The following is a 22,353-nucleotide window of genomic DNA, read 5'->3' as shown; positions in this document are numbered from 1 at the left end:
AAGTTATAGGAAGTAGCAAGGAAAAATGGCTTCAGCCTTAATGTGTAGGTGCATAGATGTATCATGGGCTCCTCTTGCATTGAAAATGCAACCTGCAACTAGATCACAAGGTCCATAAATAATCCAGTGAACTGTGAATGATTCAATCAATGACAATAAATTTGATGAGGTTTAATCAAATTACATGTATTGTATATATGAGGAGTACATTGTTGTGCTCTCAAGGTGCCCTCAGTGATACATCCTATTTTTACAGCAAAAGAATGGACTTCTAAAATATGATAACAAGAATATCCCTAGGTTTCTTCTGGGTTGGAAGATGGCAGTAAGAAAACTAATCCTCGGCAACATACTTGTTCCTACGAGCACCAAAAGCAATTCTCTGCAAACAAAATCAGGAAGAATGATTATCACAGTAAATTTGACATTGGTTGGGGATGTCCAAGATTAATAAAAGACCCTCCCCAGGTTTCAGATAGTTCTTACTGAAAATATTCTGGAGTAGGCTTTCAAGCCTGTGAGAAAGCGAATGTAAGTCGGCTTCATGGATTGCTTGGTAGGGATTTCTCTGATGTTTGGAACAAGGTAATCCGCAACCTATTTTAATAGTCAACATGATTATTATATTACCATATTACCAAACAGATAATATGATAAAAAAGTGTAAAATAACATTAAAGGCAGGTAAGCTGAATCATTAACAGATATCCATCGCAAATGAACCTAGAGGATACTGCTCATTTGCTGTACAAAGAAAACGTGTCTGTCATGGACAGACTAACATTTTTAAGCGAAGTTATAAGCTTCGAAAGCTAACTTTGACAATTTATATTAGATCAACTATTTTTTTTGTTCAGAACTTCAGATCGACACATTTGATAACACATGTCTGCCTTGCAACATCATATGAAGAACTTGAAGTTACCATTTTTTAACTTTGTTAAAGCAAGCACAAAAGGTTAACAGCCCTTCAACAACGACCAAATCACAAATTTCAGGAACGTATAAACAAGTCTGGAGACCACGTTCAAGCTAAGTGGTCGGACTCTTCTACACATCAAATGGACACAGGCCTAAAGCAGCTAAAAATGATTACTACTGCAGCCAAACATAAGCTTTAGAGTTTAGAAGAAGAGTCAACATTGTTCTGGAGGAAAAGGACCAATGGCCCTGTAAAAAAAACAGGAACAATGGCATAGCTCTCACCACATCAGGAGTTTCAGCTAATATATTGATGAAAAACTTTGCCTGCCATCAGTAAAATTCACAATTTAGTAACCATGAATTATCTTATCGACAATGGCAAAAAGAAAAAGAATGTCAGAAAGAGATTGTGTTTATCCCTTACTTGCTTTGTGGTAGCACCAGACATAAGAAGATCAGTCGTAACCATGCCAGGCTGCAAAAATTAGTTATGTACTTACTGTTAGTGTGTGACTATCCTTTTCAGAGTTATAAACAGAACTTAGAAACAAAAGGCGATCATTTACTTATACGGATATTCCATTGACCAATACTTACAACCTTACACAAACTAGTTAGTTAAACCACACCAACTTCTAATTATCTTTATGCGAGAGATTAGTTAAGAACTCTAGAATAGTGGAGTAAAAGATATCTAAAGAAAGGGTGGAGCCATATACCGATAAATTATGCACCACGACATTATTCACTTCATTCATCTGCAACTCAGCCTGCAATAAGAATCGTGTTATCTTCTCCACACAGTTTCTAATAATGCTGCAAATCTGTGACCTGCACCAGTATACTGCCTTGATTTATTTTGCTTGCTTGTACTTTCTGTCTTCTCTTTTGGGTTCTCACAGTTTTTGTGAAGTTTCATCTCTAGCCTACCCCAATTTGCTTGGGACAAAAGGCTTTGTTGTTGTTGTGGAAATAAATGTGAACTTAATAAAAATTCGTGCCACTGAGCCAAGTTCGAGCACACAGCAATAAATCGCCTATTATTTTCTCTATGGATGATTACAGCTTTACGATGTCCCAAATATGAGTTTGTGCCAGTTATTAATGAGCAACTACTTGGGAATTTAACATGGCTCTAAATATTGATAAAACAGTAGTTATCTCATTGTACTGCTGAATGTTTGTGCTTAGAGGCTATCGACAATTTCATGAGGTTACAGTACAGCAAATAGTTCATTATTTCAAAATGCGCCATTGGAGCTGCTCAAACAGAAACTAATCATTTCAGGTTAAATCGCCACACATGTTATCTTTACCTGTAGAGACTTTGTAAGGTGCACCACACTTCTCTTCGTTGCACCATAAGCGGCAAACCTGGTGATTATAATAATAATTACTTAAAATTCAAGACTACTAGTTCACCAAAAGATGATTGAGTCTGTCTTCTTCGTATTTCGTTTTGTCACAACTTTCATTTAATACAAATAACTGATACTGCCATATGGCCATGCAAATTCAGTATGTCAAGTACAATACACACATGTGGAGAAGAACAAAAGGAGATACTTATATCAGCCAAAAGAACAGGACACATCGCACTATGTTCAATTCCTCAGGTTCAAACTATATGAGCAGTTAAACGAAATCATGTGACAGCACACTCAGCTGAGTATCCAGAATTACTACATATGAGAACAAACGGAAATGGTACCTTGGGGTTGGCCTTCCATCAGAGCCAGCACCATCAATGTTAAATATGTGACCACCTCGAGGTTGGTTCCACATCATATTTATTGCCTAAGATGGCAAGACGATGAGTGTTGGAATTCTTCAGCAGTCACCATGCTATACGACAAATATCTAATATTGAGTGGAAAGCAATACCTCACGACAACATAGCATCAATCCAAGAGTGTTAGTGGTGATCACCTCACTGTTAAATCAAAGAAAAAAGGAAAAAGTCAATGAACTATTGGCACTCGAAAGTACAACTGAATGAAGGTGTGCATGTTCAAGCCTTGCCAATATAGAGATAGAGAATTACATTAGAGCCTCATCAGAGGTTTCCACCAATGGTTTGTAACTATATGCATTTGATCCGGCATTGTTGATCTGCATCAATAGAAATAATTCAGAAGAAATTCCAATTTGTTTGAGCCCTTCAATTTAATGCATGAACTTTAAACAGTTAAGGAAAGCTGAGTATCAATTTCCAAGCACAATTCATACATCAAGCACTGAACTACCAAATATTTCAAATAAGGGTAAGTATGCAGCGAGCATCAGTGTCATTTCATAGCAAGTGGTTGTCATAGTTGTACATAAAAAAAGAAGGAACAGGAATAAAAGTGCATGTGCAATGCAAGTGCTTGATGAGGGAGAGGTGACTATGTACCCAAATATCAATATACTCCAGCTTGTCACGCGCAAAATCCACAAGCGCCTTCACATCCTTTCCTTCTCTAACATCACAGACAGTCCCCTATGATAGCACAAAAAAGGCGACAACAGAGACTATGGAGTTAAACGTGTTGCACTGTACTATTTTGACGATTTTTATGAACAAAACCTGAATGAAAATATAGGGACCAAGTAGCTCAGCAGTAGGTACCCACACATGTTGCTCTCCGAATTCCTTTTTCAAGTCACTGGCTACAGATTCTACCCTTTCAGCTGCAGAGGATAGAGTAGACCGCATGTCAAGAAAAGACTAAGCTGGTATAAATCGGAACTTGCATGTGTCCATTTCATTCTTTATGGAAGTTGTCTCAACAATATCGAAACATTTGATTTGTTTGTCATTTAGAACAATCATAAAAAGCCTCTTTGAACAGATCAATGATCTAAAAGAGTTGGAACCTGCCTAAACGCGGATCGTATATATTATTACAATATATAAGTGCAGGAACTGCTAAACGCGGATCGATTTGACATGCATCTTAAACATCAATTTGTTTTATGAAACACCTAAAGAAAAGTAACAGTTAAAAGCAGGTGTTTCTTTCTGACCTGATCTTGAGCATATTACAACATTATCACCAGCCTTGAGGAACTTCCTTGCCAGCGCGTATCCTATACCTGTTGAAGAAGATGCATCCAGAGGTCACTGAGCAAGCAAGAGCTAACGGATGTTAACTGAAGCCAATCAATGTAATTTCCACAAGTGATGTGTTACGCCTCTATCATCCTCTACAATGTACGCCACGATTGAACCACAAATCAATCCTTGTCCCCAATTTCAAGCTCGGCCATCCGTCCATTGATTGATTCAGCGGAACTCTTGTTCAGAGACAAAATCGGTGTGAAACGAACAAAGGCAGCACCTTTGGTGGAACCGGTGATGAGGACGTTGTAAGGAGGCGCCATGGGCTCCCTCCGCGGCGGTCCTCCGCCGCCGCCGCCGGAGAGAGCCTCCGCCCGGAACCACCCCGCTGGTTCCCGGGGCCGGCCCCTCGCCGCCAGCCCGCGCTGCCACGGGCGGCCGGGGAAGAAGGCTGCGTCGGAGGGCAGGCGGGACGGCGCCGGGCCCGCGCGGGCGGCGGCCCGGAGCGGGAGCGAGGCGGCGACGGTGGCCATCGGGGAGGAGGAGGCGCCCGGGCGAGCGAGCGAGCGAGCGACGCGTGTGCGCGCTGCGGTGCTCTGCTCGCCGAGATAACGAGCCGGGGAGAGCCTGGCGTGCCCGACGGCGCGATGGCCCGCACGTCAGCGTCGGCGAGCGGTCCGTCGTCCGCGAACTCCCGGGGTTCAGTTGTCGTCTTCCTCGTCTCCTTTTTCATTCTCCGACGAACAAAGTTCTCAATTTTTCTTTGTTATAAAATCGGCCGATCACAACGCAGACGATGCTTATCGAAAAATCGGGTTAAAGTTATGGAGTTTTAAGGTCGACGAAACCATCACAGACCCTCGTTATCCATAAAAATGTCGCTTCTCACTGAAATAATAATCCGTATATTAATGAAAACGCACGGCGTCAACTTTATGATTTTTTTATATGCTTAATGGATGGTGATAAGTGGTATTATCCGCCTTAATCATCCAACTACTGATTGATTAATGTCGGTTTGAAGTAGTACCGCTAGTTGGCATGAAGGGCTATGTAAAACTTTTGCCCATGCAAAAATCTACTCCCTCCATTCATAAATATAAGTCTTTTTAGAGATTTGAATATAAACTACATATGAATGAATGTAGACGTATTTAAAATTGTAGATTCACTCATTTTGCTCCGTTAGTAGTCTATATAAGAATCTCTAAAAGAACTTGTATTTAGGAATGGATGGAGTAGTATAAGAAAAGGTAGCTAAATTCCAAACTTGTTTTTGGTTTTAGCGGGTCGACATCGCAAGGCCAGTGATTGAGTTTTGCACGAAAAGTTTTGGTTTAATGGACCGTAGTATGATGTGGTGTGTATTTGTTGCATTCCGAGTACTGGGTCAGGTAGGTGTTCCATAGGTTTGAGCAAAATAGTTCAATCGATCACGGCCACAAAATTCAATTTAATAAGAAGGTAGGCAGTATCCCTTTGCTCGCATGCAAGGGCACCGGCCGCCAGGGTTTCCCGTGCCTTCCATCGACGCCGGCGCTAGTCTCTCTTGTCTCTCCTGTGGCCTTGTGACCACGGAGGTGCGGTGGATACCAACCGTTTTTTCTATTGACCATGGAGGATTCCGTTTTCCAGATTGCTCCAAAATATATGTAGACACAAGAAAACAAAAAAAACTAGTAAAACCAAATAAAATCATAAATGTGCAATGCTCGCTATGAAAAATGCAAAAAAATCAATAATCATACATATTAGACACGTATTTAGTTTCAATGGGACATAATATATGAACAGAACATGCAAATAAGTTATAAAAATGCTTAAACTATAGAGCCATTATCTGCGCCTCCACGCGCTCGATCCCGAGCCTCCTCCGGCACCGTCGACACATGTTGCTTGATGCTCGCGTCAATGTCGGTCGCGAGCCGTCTATGTGGTCCTGCCTGCGACGCTTAGGGAGACCCAGGTGAGGGCCTTCCCCGACTGTGGAGAAGTCGCCTCGGCCCCGACACGTCCCCATCCGTGGCCGCCACCATAGTCGGTCGCTGCCATCACAATGGCACAGAGGTCGAGATGCAGCAAGGAGGAGCGCCTAGCCGGCACGGAATTTGTTGGTGTTTGTCAACGGTCCCTGTCAAAGGTCGCCATCGCGGCCATCAGAAACCTTCTTCTTCTCTCCCTGCTATGCTCTGCTATCTCTCGCTATTTGAGAACTCAATGAAGGGGGATGGGGGACAATACGATGGAGGGAGGGCAGGTTTGTGTGTGAGTAGACGTGTGCGCATGCGCAATGGGCATGTTCCCAACGAACGAGTTGGTTTTCTGACGTGGCAACTTGCAATGGGTAGGTGATCTATGGGTTTGAGCAAAATAGATCGATCGATCACGGCCACAAAATTCAATTTAACAAGAATATAGGCAGTCAAAAGGATTAGGGGGAGCTCGTACCCATTCGCGTGCACGCAAGGGCACCAGCCGCTAGGGTTTTCCGTGCCTCTCGTCGGCGCCGGCGCTAGTCTGCCTTGTCTCTCTTGTGGCCTTAAGACCATGGAGGTGCGAGGGATACCAGCCCTTGCTGGCAGGAGGGCTCCTTTTTTTTATGTTTTTTTAAGTTTTGATAGGGTTTGTGTCCTCCTTATAGAGGTGAGGCGGCAGTGGCATTCTGAAGATGGAGTAAAGGTTCTCCCCGCATAACTTCCATCGTGGCAATGCTTGCAGCGTCGTCGGAGGGCATGAGAAGGTTTGTGTCCGGCGGATCTCATGGGATTCGGTCGCGTTTGTCTTCGGTGGATCCACATGGATTTAATCTTCGTTTGTCTATGTTCGTGTGTCTACAGGTTGGATCTGATCTACGCTTCTCTTCATCGGTCGTGATTGTTGTTCTGATGCGCTAGTCCAATAGGGCAGGACTTCCCAACTATCTACTACAATGAAATTTGCCTGCCTCGAATGAGGAAGGGGGATGAAGGCAACATGCCTTCGTCTTTACTAGGTGGTCTACAAACCTGAATATAAATTTTTTATTTCTGGTGTTATTTGTGCTAATGAATAGATGTTAAGTTTTCCAAAAAAGGGAGTAGAGAGAAGTATGTTTTTGTCCCTCGAGTGGAAGACCTAGGTTGCTCCAAAACATCTATAAACAAATGAAAACAAGTAAAAAACAAATAAAGTCACAAATGTGCGATGCTCACAATAAACAAGCAAAAATCGGTAATCATACATATTAGACACATATTTAGTTTAGATGGGGCATAATATATGAAGAGAACATGCAAATGAGTTATAAAAATCCTTAAAATATAGAGCCATCATTTGTGCCTCCACGCTTTCGAGCCCGAGCCTCCTCCGGCACCGTCGACACACGTCGCTTGACGCTCGCATCAATGCCGATCACAAGCCGTCTACATGGACCAGCCTATGACGCTTAGGGAGACACACTCGCGGGGAGACAACGTCGTCAGGTGAGGGCCTTCCCCGGCCATGGAGAAGTTACCTCGGCCCAGGCCTCGGGGTGGAGAAGGGGCCCGTCGCCGTCCGCGTCCGCCACCATAGCTGGCCCTGCCACCGCGACCGCATGAAGGTCGAGAGGCAGCGAGGAGGAGCTCCTAGCCAGCATGGAATCTGATAGTGTTCGGCAGCGGTCCCTGTTGCGGCCACCGGAAACCCTCTCCCTACTCTGCTTTGCTCTCTCTCAATATCTGCAAAGTCCATGAAGAGAGATGGGGGACAACACGATGTGGGAGGAGGGGCACCAGCTTTGTATGTGAGTCGGCGCTGGCGCATTTGCGCTGGGCATGTTCCCAGTGAACGGGTTAGATTCTAAAAACACATTAAAATTTACATCGAGGACCATGCACCACCGAACGATCACTACTATCAGAACGAGTCGCCGCTTCTCTACCAGAGCCAGCTTGATGACAATCAGAAAGTTTTTCGCTCGCATGTCTCTATGGACTAGCAACCCAGAGCCTCCGTCGTCACCATTGGACCCGTAGATCAATTTGATGAAGCAGCTGACATCAAACCTCGTCGGTGCGCACGCGCGCACGATGAGAAACCCCGCCCTAAAACCTCACCGCCCCAAAAAGATGGCATGAATCAAGCCAGAGCCGGTGCGTGCGGTCATATGTTTATTTTTTCAAGGTTATATATACCTATTTGGTTAATAGCAAAAAAAAGAAAAGAAAAAAAGGAGTAGATTATTTTTCATAAAAATATAGTGATTTTTTTCGAATATAAAATTATGTTATGTGCACGTGTTGTTTTCCGCAGTTTTATAACATTGAGCCCGCGTTTTCTACTCCTTTCGTCCGAAAATTCTTGTCTTAGATTCGTCTAGATATGGATGTATCTAATACTAAAACATGACTTGATACATCCACGTTTAGACAAATCTAAGGCAAGAATTTTGACTTGATACATGACTTGATGTATCGGCCTCTGTCTCCACCCCTTCCACAGATTAGCTCCTTGCGCTGCTGTGCATCACTGTGATGATATCTGCTGCGTCCGCAGAGACGAGATAGCTGGGTGCAGCGAGAAGGGAGATACCGGCGGCGCCGGTCATCAACCAGACCCTCGGCTACGCGAGGGAATTGGAGAGGATCGTGTGATCTGTTTGCCTCTTTTTTCTTCATCCTTGGACTGAATTTCCTATGAAGAGGTGGATTATTGGATTGCCCTGTGGCTCGGCTGTACTACTTTGTTAAATCGTTTGTTTCACCCACTGTTTCCAAAGATACTCAACTGTGAAATGAATGGAGTACATTGTCTTCAAGAAGACAAGTTACAGAATTCTGAAAACGCAATACGGAACACTGTTTATCCAATAGAGAACCGCAAAAGCGCAAACTAAAACAGGATGAAAGAGAGGTCATAAACAGCAGTATTAGCATACTTTTTGCATGCAAGATGTGCACGCCCAGTATATAATAGTAACAAAACAGGCCACTGTACTGTGCATGCAGAAGAATATATCTGATCTGAGGGTTGTCAACATCTTTTCATAGTCCGCGCTATACACACAGTATATAATAGTAGTACAAAGAAGATAGATCAGTAACCGAGCAGAGTTGTGCCTGCTACACAAGGAAGGGCTACAGATAGCAAACTTTAAACTGAACAAGAACCCCCTTCCTTAATTCCTCATGCGCTACTGTGCCCACCTCTAGAGAACATCGAGAACTAGTGTGTCCATCGCCAAAACGCAACCATCAGCACGACCGTGATGATCATGCCGCCGTACGCGATCCGCTTGTCGACTCGGTGCCGCTTTTCGATAAGCTTCAAGACCGAGTTTGACAGGCCAACGGTGTTCAGGACATCTAGAGCCTTCCTTTGCGCGCTCTGCAATCAAGTGCAAGGAGATGTTACTTCTACTACTATCAGGCAGGCACATTCTTCCACCATGCCAACAAAGGCCAGCAGGGTGCTGTGCAAGTTGAACTGTTTCGTTTACCTTCAGACGATCCCTCTGGTCAGAGTACTTGTGGAGGATGGCCACTCCTGTCTCAAAGGCTTCGTCAAGCATTCGAGAAGAGCTGCGGGCCGATTGCATTGCCTGGGCTTCGTCGTCAAATATTTGAAGGACATGCGACGACTCACCATTCTACAACAGTAATTTCCAATTCATTAATGCTGCAACGAAATTATCCTGCAGGAAAAAGCAACTGCTCATGCTTTGTTTGCTTCAAGACTACTTACAGCTCTCTCAAATAGCTCCGCCCTTTCCTTGGCTTCCAAAATCCGCTTTCGTTGCCGCAATGAGTGCTTGTCGAGGGTTTCCTTCAATGAATCAACCTCTTCAGATAGCTGCTCCACTTTTCTGCCAGGATAGCATCAAACAATGTTAAAAACTTGGAACACCAACCTACATAACTCCTATTCAGCTCTTCCTTTAAATTGTGCACACTGTCGAAATTAAATATGCAACAGGACAAAAATTTCACAACATAGTGCATACCCTAAAGTAATTCTCGAGAGTTGCTCTAGCAGCCACAAATATAACTTTTATACAGAACTCCATTTCTACAAAACGGATAAAAGGAAATATAGCATCCTTGACGACGGATGAACCTAGCATGGGCGTCTAACTATCTCAGTGTGACACATGGCCACACATGTAGAGTGACAAGAGCTTCAGATCTAAGCTGGTGAATTCCAGAGAAAGATTAACACAAGAAGAAAATACGTGTACTTAATAATTTATTTAGTACTGCTGCAACTGTGAATTCTTACAATAAAGGAAAGGGAATTAGAGAAAATGTCATCTTAATAGCAAGAAAACAATCCAATCTAATGTGTATAACTCCTATACATTAAAGGAATGTAGGTAAAGCACTCCCTCTCACGTGCATTTCAAGATGGAAATATTTGGTACAAGCAGAGGGCAAAATCAAGGTTCAAAGATGTATTATCCTAATACCTGCTGTAGGATTTCCACTGTACCCAGAAGGTGGATGGATAGATCAATTAATCAATAACTACTGATAAGTTAAAAAAGCAACAAATTAGATTGCAACTTTCTGTATGCTATGTTGGTTATGCCAATTCCTCTGAAGAAAGGCTAGTTTTCAATATGAACTATCAAGTTCCTACATCAAAATATTCCTGCTTGCTGACTAAATCCTGAAGTGTAATGATACTCGGGGAGTTATTTATTGCTTGTGTATGGTGGGTACTTGAATTAAAACAATATGACCCTGGTTAAGTCTACAAAGAATTGTACATGACAACATACAAAGCAGAACTAACATCATGAAAGGCTGAATTAGGAATTCTTATTTGAGGGTGTCTATGTGGAGGCCAAGGTGGTTCTGGCACTGGCATCCCTAATCAGTCACAGTGCACCTATAATTTGCCAATGCAAGATTGCTAAAAAGTATCTACATGAAATACAATTAAAAAAAACCTCGGCGACTTGCCCCTCTGAACCACCAAGAAGGGCGCAACTAAAATTTGCAAAGAGTTCTTTTTGCGACAGGAACTATTTGTTATGAATCTAGTGCCAATGTATCTGTCTACCAACAACAGGCAGATTCAGTGGCAAGAAAACTGATAGTGGTCAAGCTAAATAAGTTCAAACCGGCATACTGAACAGCCCAATTTCAATTTCCTCAAAGCATAACTGAAGCCTACCATACCAAGTTAGGCACATTGAACAACCAAACTTCCATATCCTCAACAGCATAACTGAAGCGTACCAAAGTTGGCACGTCGAACAAACCTAACTTACAGCTCCTGAAAAGCATAATGGAGGCCTACCGACCAAGTACTAGCACACAAGTTGAATACATGGCACAGATTACACATGCTCCTCAGTCCTCACCATTAACGCCAAATCCACGCTCAAGTAACAATAACGACAGAATGCAATACACTAAAGCTGTGATCTACGCCCGCCGCGCCGACGACTCGTCGGCGCTTGGAGATCCCACTCCGCCTCATCGCCGATTCACGCGGCATGGAGAAGGAACTCGTGACGGAGCAGCTAAATGGGACTAAGTAAGGGCCTAAGCAGAGGAGGGAGAGGAAGAGGAGGAGTGTCGCTCACCTCTTCCAGAGGTCGCGCTGGCCCTTGGCCGGGATGGAGCGCCAGAGGCGGTCCATCTGCGCGCAGAGGCCCTGGATCTGCGCCACCTCCCTCCGCACCGCCTCCGCGCCCGCCGGGTCCGGCGCGCCGACGAGCGGCGCCGAGGCGGAGTAGGAGGAGGAGGCGGGCGCCGAGGCGAGCCGCTCGACGCGGGCCACGCCGTCGCGGGCCGACAGCAGCAGCCGCCGCGCGCTCTGGTACATCTCCGACAGCGTCGCGCCGCCGCCCCCGCCGGAGAAATCCATCGCCGCGGTCGAGATCGATCGATCGATCGAGGGTTGCTTCCGGTGTCTCGGATCGGGCTTGGGAGGGCCGCGATCTCCTTCGGGCCGCCGAGCGAGGCGTTGTGACGTGGCTGGTGGCGGGTGCTGGCCGCTTGATTGGGCACGGACGGCGTGATGGTGGTGGCGTCGATGCCGTGTGGGCCCTCGCCGTGCAGCCTGCCTGCCTTCCTTCCTTCCACCCCAAGGCTCCATACGAGTTGCCTTAAAACACACACTCCACACACATCATCTATTTCTCCCGAAGAAAACATTGGGTTTTCTTTCACTGAGATAGAATTACAGTCATTCTTTCGGAAGCATTTGTATACAGTGCAACCAACAAGCGATGCTACCACACGGAGACTAAACTTAACTGGACTATGAGCAACCCTATTTTCGTTTGCACTTCAATATTTAAAAAAGAACACTCACACATTCCCGCAAGTCTATTAGCCTCATTGACAAGATGTCCATAAACTGAACGATTGAGTGGTTGGTCTGACAAAGTACTGATTGCCATGAAACATTATCATGTTTCACCATGATCGGCAGGTCGAACCATCTGATGGTGCAATCTGAAACTAACACCGGGTCAGTCTCAGGGCCCAACACGCCAAGGCATAGTCTGGGCCCCGCATGACGTCTGACTTCTAGAAGATCATCATCTTGACGTGCAAGTTAGGGATGCCATAGGGCTCTACGTTGGTTAGTAAATTGTGTAACCCTAGGTCTCGTCGACGATTGCCGATATTGTCATCCAGTTCATTGCCACCTCATGTGATGTCCTTTGCGGGGAGCCGACAAGCTAGGAGTCGCGTCTTCCTAGCAACCAGTTATATCGGCATGATATGTGTTATGGGATGGGTCGAGGAGACGGCAACATCGGCCTTTTCTCCGCCCAATTCGCCTCCGTCTCGACAGTGTTTTCTCTAGCGCAACCTCAAGGGCCGAGGAGGTTTGTACATGAGTGGATTGGTCGATGGGTGCCGCCATGTGCGACGACGACATCATGCGGGGGATGATGGCATTCTAAGATCAAGGGATGCAGTCTTAAAGCGGTGGATCTAGTGTTCTGCACTGACTTTGTCAAGGACAAACGATGAGTTTGAGGCTAGAAGGGTACGCGAATGAACCCCGACCGATGCACCACCCTGATAATGGCACCGCCAATGGCGATCCTCTTCGTCGGGTCACAAAGCCCCTTCGGGAGATGGTACTCCTTCATGTTCGACGAAGGTGCGCCGTGTTGCCGGTGTTAGCAGGAAACTCCAAGGACTATGTTGTACTCCCTCCGTCCCATAATATAAAAGTGTTTTTAACATTACATCAGTATAAAAAACGCTCTTATACTATGGGACAGAGGGCTTTCTTTTGAGGCGTTTTTTGCTTTGGTATTGGATATATGGTCTTTCTTGCTTGTTTTTTTTGCGTGTGTGGCTTACATTCCTTTTTTTATTGACAAATGATGAGGTTTGGTTCACCTTTCAACCCCTCCTATATCTATTGTGTCGAGTGCACTATCGCCGGCCACATAGAAAAGGACTGTCAGAAATTACGAAGACCCGTCCAAAAGGGAAAAGTCAGATCGATGCACAGGTATCATTAGATAAAGGGGAACCACAAAAGAAACCAAGTATTCATTGTACATCCTAGTAATTTGGTTGATATCCTTTAAGTGTGAGTGGTTACGAAGTTATGAGCACGTACTATTTGTACTACATTTGGTAGAACACATGTTCTACTTTGCTAGTAAGAGAAAGGTAAAATCTTTTAGGACGGGTAGTCGAGTGAATTTTTTTTTGGTGTAAGTCATTTTTTATGGGCCGGCAGATCTTCATCCAACGATCAAGACCAGTGTCGCCAATGCTCATCTTGTTTCTCCCAAGCCGCCTCCCAGCACAGCCCCATCTATCGGCCACCGCCCCCTGCGTCATGCCGCCCTCTCCCCATCGCTCAAGGCTAGCCCCGTAAGCCCCAATCCTCATGTTCGCCATCGCATCGCCATCCGTGTATGTTAACCTATTTTCTCGCCTCCGTCTCGGACGCTACATCTCGCCACTTCTCGCAGTGCCATCCCTGTCTCCGAAGATTTCCTGGCTCGGCCTTGCCGTCAACGTCGTGGCTCCCTGCCGTTCGCAACGTCGTCGCCCGGCTCTGGCCTCGAGCTCCGCCATGTCCTCCTCCTTCCTTCACACGCGAATTCGACTTACACAAAAAATAAATAAATAAAATTCAAATTACTTGCATATAGCCCGTGCGAGATTGTTTCAAAGTGTAGGGGCATTTCGGGGCACATCTTTGCCCCAAAATAAAGCTGCAACACCAAAGCGACGGGGAAACAGTGCGCTGCTCTGCTCTCCTCACCGTCCTCTCCTCTCCCCTGCCGCCGCCGCGCCCCCGCTTTCCCCACCGCGCCCCGCAAACCCTACCCCTCCTCCTCGCTCCCCGGCCCGCCGCCCGCCGCCCGCCGCGTCGCCATGAGGTACCCCTCCATCCTCTCCCCTCAACCCGAATCACGCGCCGGTGTTTTTTTTTTCCTTTCGACGTCGCCCCCGCCCAATGCGGCGCGGGGCTGGGGCGGGGCGGTTCCTTTCGCTCCAGCAGCTTTCGTCCTCTGCCCCAAATCGGGACGGAATTCCCACCGCCTCCTGGTCCGTCAAATCCGCGCCGAATCCCCTTGGAGTCACGGGCTGTAGGGCGTTTACGATTTTTTGGGGGGCTTGGTTGATCGTGTACATACATGCGGAGTAGATCGATCGGGTGTTGGAAGTGGCCGTAGGATCGGAGGCCGTCCACGGGTTCCTCCGCCAGCTCTAGGTGTTTGTTTGGGGGCGTCATGTTCAGCGAGCATTGGTCCTGGAAGCACCTGAAACGGATTCAGCTCACATCCAGTTCTCTTGTGCTCTGGCCACTGCACTGTTCAGTTTAGCCGTTTCGGTACAAAAATAAGCTGTTTCATCCATGTTGGAAAGGATGCCTGTCGTCTGTTGCTGCACGCTGTTACATTGAAATGTTTGCCATTTTTAGTGTAGCATGTGGGCGGGCGTCTGTTGAACATGCCGGAGGAGCGCCTAGTAGGATATTAATCTGGTTATCGTTAAGTAGTATGATCGCCTTTTGTTTGCACTCCCATAGCGTTTCTTGTTTTTTCCAGTGGCACGGGGGAAATGCGTAGACTAGGCGTGCATTATATCACATGGTTTACCTTGATGATTTGACTACAGCACTATTTTGAGCCTTGCCTGTTAGCATGAGTTACATTTTCAATTATATGTTCTTGTTAGACTGATGCACTTTGTTGCGACAGCCAATCTGTTATTTCCAACTAGGAAATGTTCAGCCAGATTACCTCTTTATAATATAATTACACTTCCTGGGGGGCGTCATATTCGGCATTGGTCGGGGAAGCACCTGAAACGTGTTCCTGACTGCGCAAATAGGACCCGCATTGCCTTGCTAGATCGCTTGCCCAGTGTCTCTTGTGCTCTGGTCACTGCACTGTTTAGTTGTTTCAGTACAAAAACATGCCGATTCATCGATGTTGAAGCAGTTGCCTGCCAGTCTACCGCTGCACACTATTACATTGGAATACTTGCCAGTTTTAGTATTGGATGTGGGCGCGTCTGTTGAACACGCCAGGGTGTGCCTAGGATATTAATCTGGTTATTTGTTAAGTAGTTTGATCTCCACTCATTTGCGGTCCCACAGCGTTCCTCATCTTTTCCAGTGACGCGGGGGAAGGAAATGTGTAGACTTGGCGTGCATTATATCACATGGCATACCTTAATGATTTGACTATGCCAATATTTGAGCCTTGCCTGTTACTAGTATGAGTGACATTTTCAGATAAGTTCTTGTTAGACTGATGCAATTTGTTGCGACAGCCAATCTGTTCTTTCTGACTAAGAAATGTTCAGCCAAATCACCTCTTTAGAATATATTACACTGAAGTATGCAAAAAAGAAGATAGTACGCCTCCCATGATACTTATTCTAGGGCTTTTTTTTAATGTTTTTCTGTTGTAAGTAAGTGACTAGGTGCACACTTTTTTTTGGATGCTGTGGCACAACATGATGCATTTTCTGTGGCATGCAGTCGTCAACCTGAGGTGCTCTGGGCTCAACGCGCGGAAAAGGTTTACCTGACTATCTCAGTCCCAGACGCAGAAGATGTTGTGATCAAGACTGAACCTCAGGGCATCTTTAGCTTCTCAGCTGTTGCTCATGGGGAATCTTTTAGCTTGGCCTTGGAGCTATTCGATTCCGTACTGCCTGAGGTAAGTATTTGTGGTCGTCAGTTCCACATTGTAATACAGGGCTGGTTTCAGTTGATGTTAATTTCGGTTCAGTTTTTACCTCTGGGTTGTTGCTTGGATACATGTTAGAAAGCTACTGAATGGACATATATAATACTTAGAATGTTGTCGCTTGTCTTTCAGTCTTTGGTAACAGAGCCACTTAATCATAGGAACTTGAGTCCACATATAGATGATCTACTTTGTAATATTTATATGCATGCCACTATGTTTGAAGGAACTAATCGATGCATGTTGTAAAGTGTAAGCTGTGGCGTCAACAAATTATCATTGAAGTGGACCTTTATATTTGAGCTACTAGCTGCTGAATAATTTCCTGTGCAATGTTGATGAGGACGATCATCACTTTATTTTGTGAACTGTTAGTGAAGTAACCCTTTTTTTTTAACTTGTCTGTAGGGAAGCAAAACAAAGACAAAGGTGGGTTCGCGAAACATAATCTGTTCGATCCAGAAAGATAAGAAATGTTGGTGGAAGCGGTTGCTGAAGTCAGAGGCAAAACATCCATACATCAAAGTTGACTGGAACAAATGGTGCGATGAGGATGAAGAGTCTGGTATGTGCTAATGATAATATGCTATAAATGAACAATATAGACATTTTTCTTGTACCAACTCGTGGAGTTCATCATAGAAAACGGATTTGAAAAGAAAGTGAGATATAATTAAGTAGATCACATTTGGTTGTTGTCTGCGTCAAGTATTATGCTTTACACAAAATCAGGGTGAATTAAATGTCATTATGGGGGGGTGGGACATACCATTCTTCCTGAAGGTCACATGTATGCCATTCCCAGTTTTCTCATATTGCAATGTATTGTTATGTGACAAGCAATTTGCTGATAAGCTAACTAAGTTTATACTCTTTCGAAGCTGGTTTAATGATGATAAGTACTCTGGCTATTTAATCTGTGATCCCATCATGTAGCTGCTATGAGGCTCTACTTTCTTCACTTTTATCTGCATTTTAGTTCATTATGCATTATGCTTCGGTCAATCTAACACATAATCCCTTTCAGATAATTCGGGTTCAGACGATGACTTTGATGGTGGTGAGGTATGAACCATGATCAACTTTCTGTGCCCCCTCATTTCCTTGCTTGGTTCATGTCTAATCCTCAGTGTAGAGTTACTTATTGTTATCCTCACGCCGTCGCAGGAAAATGACGAAAGCGATGCTGATGATGGAATGCTGTGTGAGTGCCCATCTTGTACTTTGAATGCCACATACGCCTGGCCTTTACGTTATGCTGCTTCTGACGATCAAATTTGAACCTGATTAATTTACCAATATGGACACAACTTTCTGTACACAAACCTGTATATATGGTTTGGAGCGTGAGCTAATCTGTATTTGCGTAGCATCACGATAGGATTTTCGTTAGACTTCATTATCTTAAACACTCCCTCCGTTCCAAAATAAGTGTCCTAACTTTGTACTAACTTTAGTACTCCCTCCGTAAAGAAATATAAGAGTGTTTAATGCTCTTATATTTGTTTACAGAGGGAGTACAAAGTTGTACTAAACATTAGACACTTATTTTGAGATGGAGGGAATATAATTCTGCACAGTTGGAGAGTTCCTTTGATAACTTAGTTTGTACTGTTGACCATTCAGTCTCTTACCACACTTGACAAGGATTAGTTTCTGCCGACAGTCAAATTTCATCATATGCGTAAACTATATAGTGGTTGTAGCATCCCCTCAACAAGGAGTCTGAAAAAAAGTCGCAATCAGAGGACATTTGTGCTCCTTGTAACTAACCCGACGGCTTTGTTTGGCTGCAGATCTCCCTGACCTTGAGAAGCTGAGAGGGAAATGAGCAGGCAGGCCGGGCTGGACATATGAAGGAAGTAGGTCGTGCTGCTGTAGCAAGTAGGCAATCGTTAACGCTATATAGCAAGTAACCGTTAGCGCTAAAAAGCTGGGATGGTGGTACCAGACTTGTGACATGGTGCCATGTCTTCTTATCTACCCGATTACTACTCTTTGGTCGTCGCTGAGCTAGGGTTCTGAAATCTGAATGTAGTAGCCATGAGTCATGGTTTGTGGCCGACTTGGTTATCGGTGTTATGTGGCAAGAAGATGTCGGACATGTATGCTGAGCACCTTGCGGTTTCTCTGACATGATGGCAGATCATACTCATGGGCACCTGAAGAATTAGTGCTAGTATTATTATATGTCGGATGTTAATTTTTTTCTTGGGTTTGTGCATGGTAGATGCTGGCTGCGGATTGCCTCATGGAAACATGATATTTCGATGATTTTTGCAACAAGTTCTCAGTTTGTGGTTACCTGCGCAGCACAGTAGTGCGGATTTGGGTGTTGGGTGCAAATGCACCGGAATTAAGAAAACATAGAATTTGAAAAACGTCAAAAAGAATCTGAATTATGTTGGGAACAAACATGATATAGTGTTACACATGTGACAAGTTTCGTGAAAAAATGGCTTTTGTGGCATTTCGGGCAAAAGGAAACAAAATTAAAAGTCACTATTCATGCATTTTTTTTACTCGCTTCTTTTTTGGCCTGAAGTCAATTGGAGTCATTCCTTCGTGAAACTTTTTTATACGAGCATAACACCACCATGTTAAAAATAGAGAGTACTCCCTCCATCTGAAAATACTTGTCATCAAAATGAATAAAAAAAGATGTATTTAAAACTAAAATACGTCTAGTTACATCCCCTTATTCATCTTGATGACAAGTATTTTTGAACGGAGGGAGTATTATTTTTAAACTTTTTTTTGCAATTTCTAAATTATTTTTCAATTCAGTTTCAGTGGGACCCGAGACCCACTAGCACAGACGCTAGAATCATAGTAGCAAACTTTTTCCCGAGCAGAGGTTTTGGGGGCTTGCGGCTGTGGATGAGTGCTTTTCATCGTGCACGCAGCACGCATGTCGACACGGAATCCGATTCGATTCTATTCCCCAGTAGTAATAATTGTGTCAAAACGAATCCGATCTGAAAAAACGAAAAGAAGGGAAACGACAGGAGAAAATAGGTAGGGAATATGGAGAGATAGTGGAGCGCAATTTGCATCCCGCTGAGTTTGTACGGGGACGACGATGGATGATGGGAGCATTATTGTAGGAGCATCTTCAACGGCACATAACTTTTTTTTTTTTTGCATCCATTTGGTAAAAAACTGATTTTTTTTGGGGGGGGGGGGGGGGGTAAAAGCCACCCTGAAATTTTGGATTTTTTTCTGGCATAGAAAAGGGCCTCAACAACAGAGAGCCTGCAATTCGACCAATCTTTTTAGGCTATAGCCTATTGCCGTAAGATTGAGAAATACGAGTAATTTGAAATGGCGCGCTCCAAGCCTAGCCGCCGCTTCACCCGCAAAAAAAAAAACCTAGCTGCTGCTTGATGGACTTTCACTGCCGCCCGCGACATCTCATCCCGTCTCCGTGGTGGCCAATTCTGGTCACCGCCGTCGCCCCGAGCCCTGCCGCAACCCCGATGACCGTTACTGAGTTCCCGCGCGTCGCCGCCCAGTTTCGACACTCCACCACCGGATCCGCCCACACCGCCATCACCGAGTTCCCGCTGTTGTTCCCGAGCACCGTGCCGCCGTCCCTGAAATTGCCCATCACATGATTCCACCGCCATTGCCACTATGCCCGCCGAGCTCGTCCTCGCCGTCGGATCCGCCTCCCGACCTCCCCGCCGTGGCTGTAAATATCTCCAAACTATGCGCACGTTGCCGGATTTCATGCTACATATTTTTGGTTAAACGTTTAATTTTGGATGTTTGTTGTCCCTCACGAACACATACTAACTGGCTTCTAGGAGGCAAAAATTGAGAAGGAAACAAACATCATACATAAACGCATACATAAATGGACAAGGATTAGGCAATGGTTGACTAACATTTATACACAGTTTAGGGCACATCCGGTGAAAACATATATGCTTGCACGTCCAATAAAGTAATACAAAATAAATTGTCTCCGAGCCGAAGCAAAGATATCCGCGGAGGCCGGTTCGTTCGTCCGCGCTCTTCAAATGTGCTTCTTCCCCCTTCTCCCATAGAGAAAACGAGTTCTTCTTTCTTTTATTACTTAGGAGCCGTGCAGCCGCTGTTCACCGGGCCTTCGGTCACCGGCTTCTCTCCGTGACCCCTGGACGCTGAGGGCGTTCTTGGATTGTTGATTCTGGTTCATATGAGGGCATGATAAACCATCGACGCTTAAAAAATATAGACATTTACGTGTCATGGCAATAATCTTTAGTTTTTTTTTGCGGAGGAATAGAGTCTTTAGTTTATCTCCATTGCGATGGAGAATCCTGCATATATCACAATAGAACAGGAATTTAGAACATTTATACAACAATGACTTCATGGTTAGCACACACGATAAAAGCATACACAGAAGCATGCATGCCTGGATGCCGAACGAAGTATACCTTATTTTTATTGTCTGAAGTCGATAACTCAAAATAAGGATTGCGTGTACGATTTTTTTTATTATTAGTATGATATTCTAAAGGTAAGGTTGTTCACGCGATTAGTTCACTAGGATTCATGCGTCACAAGTTTCAAATTAGGGCCCTAAAAAAGTGACATGGTTCGCTGTAATTAGGCTCGTAGGTAGAGGATATGTTTGATGATGACAAAAATGATGATTAATTAACAGTGGGATTTTTGCTAGTATATATAATCTATACTACCTCCTCGCCTCTGCAAATTGGGCATGCGTTCTTCAATCACAGCCACTTCTAAACGAAATGAGGGTGGTAATAGTGCTCGCAGTCGAGGAGCATCAGGGTCTCGCCCACGACGAAGTCCTCCAAACAGATCTCACAATCGCGCCTGTCGGGCTGCCCCTGCTTCAGGTTCGGCACTGTGTAGTTCATGGTCCTGAGCGATGCGATCTTCTCTGCATCTGCACCCCGCGCCGACGGTGGGTGCTCGATCTGCTGCTGCGCGCGCTTCGCCGCCTTGCGCCGCCGTATGTAGAAAAAGACGGCGAGGCAGGCGATGATTGTTAAAACTATCCCTACAACTACCTAGAGCATGTCGCCCACCGGCGTCCTCCCACCCGCTGGGAAGAGGGACTGGGGACGACGTCGATACCCCTCGCCATAATGCATGCAAAAAAGTATACAATAGAGCAGTGGCGGAGCTATGTTGAGGCGTGCCCCAGCTTTTGAGAAAAGTCTGAAGGAATTCTTTTAGGGCCTGAATGAGAGGGAAAATAGTATATATAATCTACGCTACCTCCTCGCCTCTGCAAGTTGGGCATGCATTTTTCAATCGCAACCACTTCTGAACACAATGAGGGTGGTAGTAGTGCTCGCAGTCGAGGAGCGTCAGGGTCTCGCCCTCGACGAAGTCCTCCAAACAGATCCCACAATCGCGCCTGTCAGGTTGCCCCTGCTCCAGGTTCGGCGCTGCGTAACTCATGGTCCTCAGCGATGCGATCTTCTGTGCATCCGCACCCCGCGCCGATGGTGGGTGCTCGATCTGCTGCTGCGCACGCCTCGCTGCCTTGCGCCGTTGTACGTAAAAAAAGACAACGATTGCTAAAACTATCCCTACGACTACCCAGAGCATGTCGCCCACCAATGCTCCTCGCTACAACTTGCAGTTGTGGAGCTATGTTGAGGGGGGGGGGAGGCAGTGCCCCCTTCCCCAGCTTTGAAGAAAAGTCTGAAGGAATTTTTTTACGGGCCTGAATGAGAGGGAAAATAGTATATATAATCTATGCTACCTCCTCGCCTCTGCAAGTTGGGCATGCGTTTTTCAATAGCAGCCACTTCTGAATACAATGAGGGTGGTAGTAGTGCTCGCAGTCGAGGAGCGTCAGAGTCTCGCCCTCGACGAAGTCCTCCAAACAGATCTCACAATCGCGCCTGACTGCCCCTGCTCCAGGTTCGGCGCTGCGTAGTTCATGGTCCTCAGCGATGCGATCTTCTGTGCATCCGCACCCCATGCTGGTGGTGGGTGCTCGATCTGTTGCTGCGCACGCCTCGCTACCTTGCACCGCTGTACATAGAAAAAGACGACGATTGATAAAACTATCCCTACGACTACCCAGAGCATGTCGCCCACCGACGCTCCTCGCTACAACTTGCAGTTGCGGAGCTATGTTGAGGGGGGGGGGGGGGGCAGTGCCCCCCTCCCCCGGCTTTGGAGAAAAGTCCGAAGGAAATTTTTTTACGGGCCTGAATGAGAGGGAAAATAGTATATATATCCTCGCCTC

General features: G+C 45.4%; 3 protein-coding genes across 5 annotated transcripts; 1 reads left to right on the top strand and 2 right to left on the bottom strand.

Annotated features, from left to right (window-relative positions):
* Positions 1-119: 119 nt before the first annotated feature.
* LOC125550194 (chlorophyll(ide) b reductase NOL, chloroplastic-like) lies at positions 120-4,694 on the bottom strand. 3 transcript variants are annotated; one of them, XM_048713134.1, is made up of 13 exons: positions 4,248-4,694; positions 3,934-4,002; positions 3,494-3,597; positions 3,320-3,406; positions 2,969-3,036; positions 2,854-2,857; positions 2,636-2,721; positions 2,241-2,298; positions 1,644-1,694; positions 1,349-1,399; positions 1,207-1,248; positions 487-597; positions 120-382 (listed from the first exon to the last, which is right to left on the bottom strand). In XM_048713134.1, the coding sequence occupies exons 1-13, from the start codon at positions 4,498-4,500 to the stop codon at positions 335-337; spliced, it is 1,032 nt and encodes a 343-aa protein (XP_048569091.1). In that variant the 5' UTR covers positions 4,501-4,694; the 3' UTR covers positions 120-334. The 3 variants fall into 3 exon arrangements, with proteins under 3 accessions (XP_048569091.1, XP_048569089.1, XP_048569090.1); XM_048713132.1 differs by having other exon boundaries at positions 2,809-2,857; positions 4,248-4,689; XM_048713133.1 differs by having other exon boundaries at positions 2,809-2,857; positions 3,536-3,597; positions 4,248-4,686.
* Positions 4,695-8,925: 4,231 nt separating this feature from the next.
* LOC125550193 (membrin-11-like) lies at positions 8,926-11,942 on the bottom strand. The gene is made up of 4 exons (XM_048713131.1): positions 11,520-11,942; positions 9,671-9,791; positions 9,426-9,575; positions 8,926-9,313 (listed from the first exon to the last, which is right to left on the bottom strand). The coding sequence occupies exons 1-4, from the start codon at positions 11,801-11,803 to the stop codon at positions 9,152-9,154; spliced, it is 717 nt and encodes a 238-aa protein (XP_048569088.1). The 5' UTR covers positions 11,804-11,942; the 3' UTR covers positions 8,926-9,151.
* Positions 11,943-14,132: 2,190 nt separating this feature from the next.
* Positions 14,133-18,317, top strand: LOC125550192 (co-chaperone protein p23-2). Its single transcript, XM_048713130.1, has 6 exons — positions 14,133-14,303; positions 15,917-16,097; positions 16,536-16,692; positions 17,155-17,192; positions 17,295-17,331; positions 17,924-18,317. The coding sequence occupies exons 1-6, from the start codon at positions 14,299-14,301 to the stop codon at positions 17,956-17,958; spliced, it is 453 nt and encodes a 150-aa protein (XP_048569087.1). The 5' UTR covers positions 14,133-14,298; the 3' UTR covers positions 17,959-18,317.
* Positions 18,318-22,353: the final 4,036 nt, after the last annotated feature.

Source organism: Triticum urartu, chromosome 4 (assembly GCF_003073215.2).
Source record: "Triticum urartu cultivar G1812 chromosome 4, Tu2.1, whole genome shotgun sequence".
Taxonomy (NCBI): domain Eukaryota; kingdom Viridiplantae; phylum Streptophyta; class Magnoliopsida; order Poales; family Poaceae; genus Triticum; species Triticum urartu.
The sequence above is the reverse complement of the archived record's forward strand: the minus strand, read 5'-3'. Positions and strand labels throughout refer to the sequence as shown.

Coding starts and splice junctions, on each gene's coding strand:
- LOC125550194 (XM_048713132.1), bottom strand. CDS start 4,500: ATGGCCACCGTCGCCGCCTCGCTCCCGCTCCGGGCCGCCGCCCGCGCG. Junction 2,858..2,968: donor ACCTCTGATGAGGCTCTAAT/GTAATTCTCTAT, acceptor TTGATTTAACAG/TGAGGTGATCACCACTAACA. Junction 2,299..2,635: donor GATGGAAGGCCAACCCCAAG/GTACCATTTCCG, acceptor TATAATCACCAG/GTTTGCCGCTTATGGTGCAA.
- LOC125550193 (XM_048713131.1), bottom strand. CDS start 11,803: ATGGATTTCTCCGGCGGGGGCGGCGGCGCGACGCTGTCGGAGATGTAC. Junction 9,792..11,519: donor CAGCGCGACCTCTGGAAGAG/GTGAGCGACACT, acceptor CTATCCTGGCAG/AAAAGTGGAGCAGCTATCTG. Junction 9,576..9,670: donor CGGAGCTATTTGAGAGAGCT/GTAAGTAGTCTT, acceptor TTACTGTTGTAG/AATGGTGAGTCGTCGCATGT.
- LOC125550192 (XM_048713130.1), top strand. Junction 16,693..17,154: donor CGATGAGGATGAAGAGTCTG/GTATGTGCTAAT, acceptor AATCCCTTTCAG/ATAATTCGGGTTCAGACGAT. Junction 17,332..17,923: donor TGCTGATGATGGAATGCTGT/GTGAGTGCCCAT, acceptor GTTTGGCTGCAG/ATCTCCCTGACCTTGAGAAG.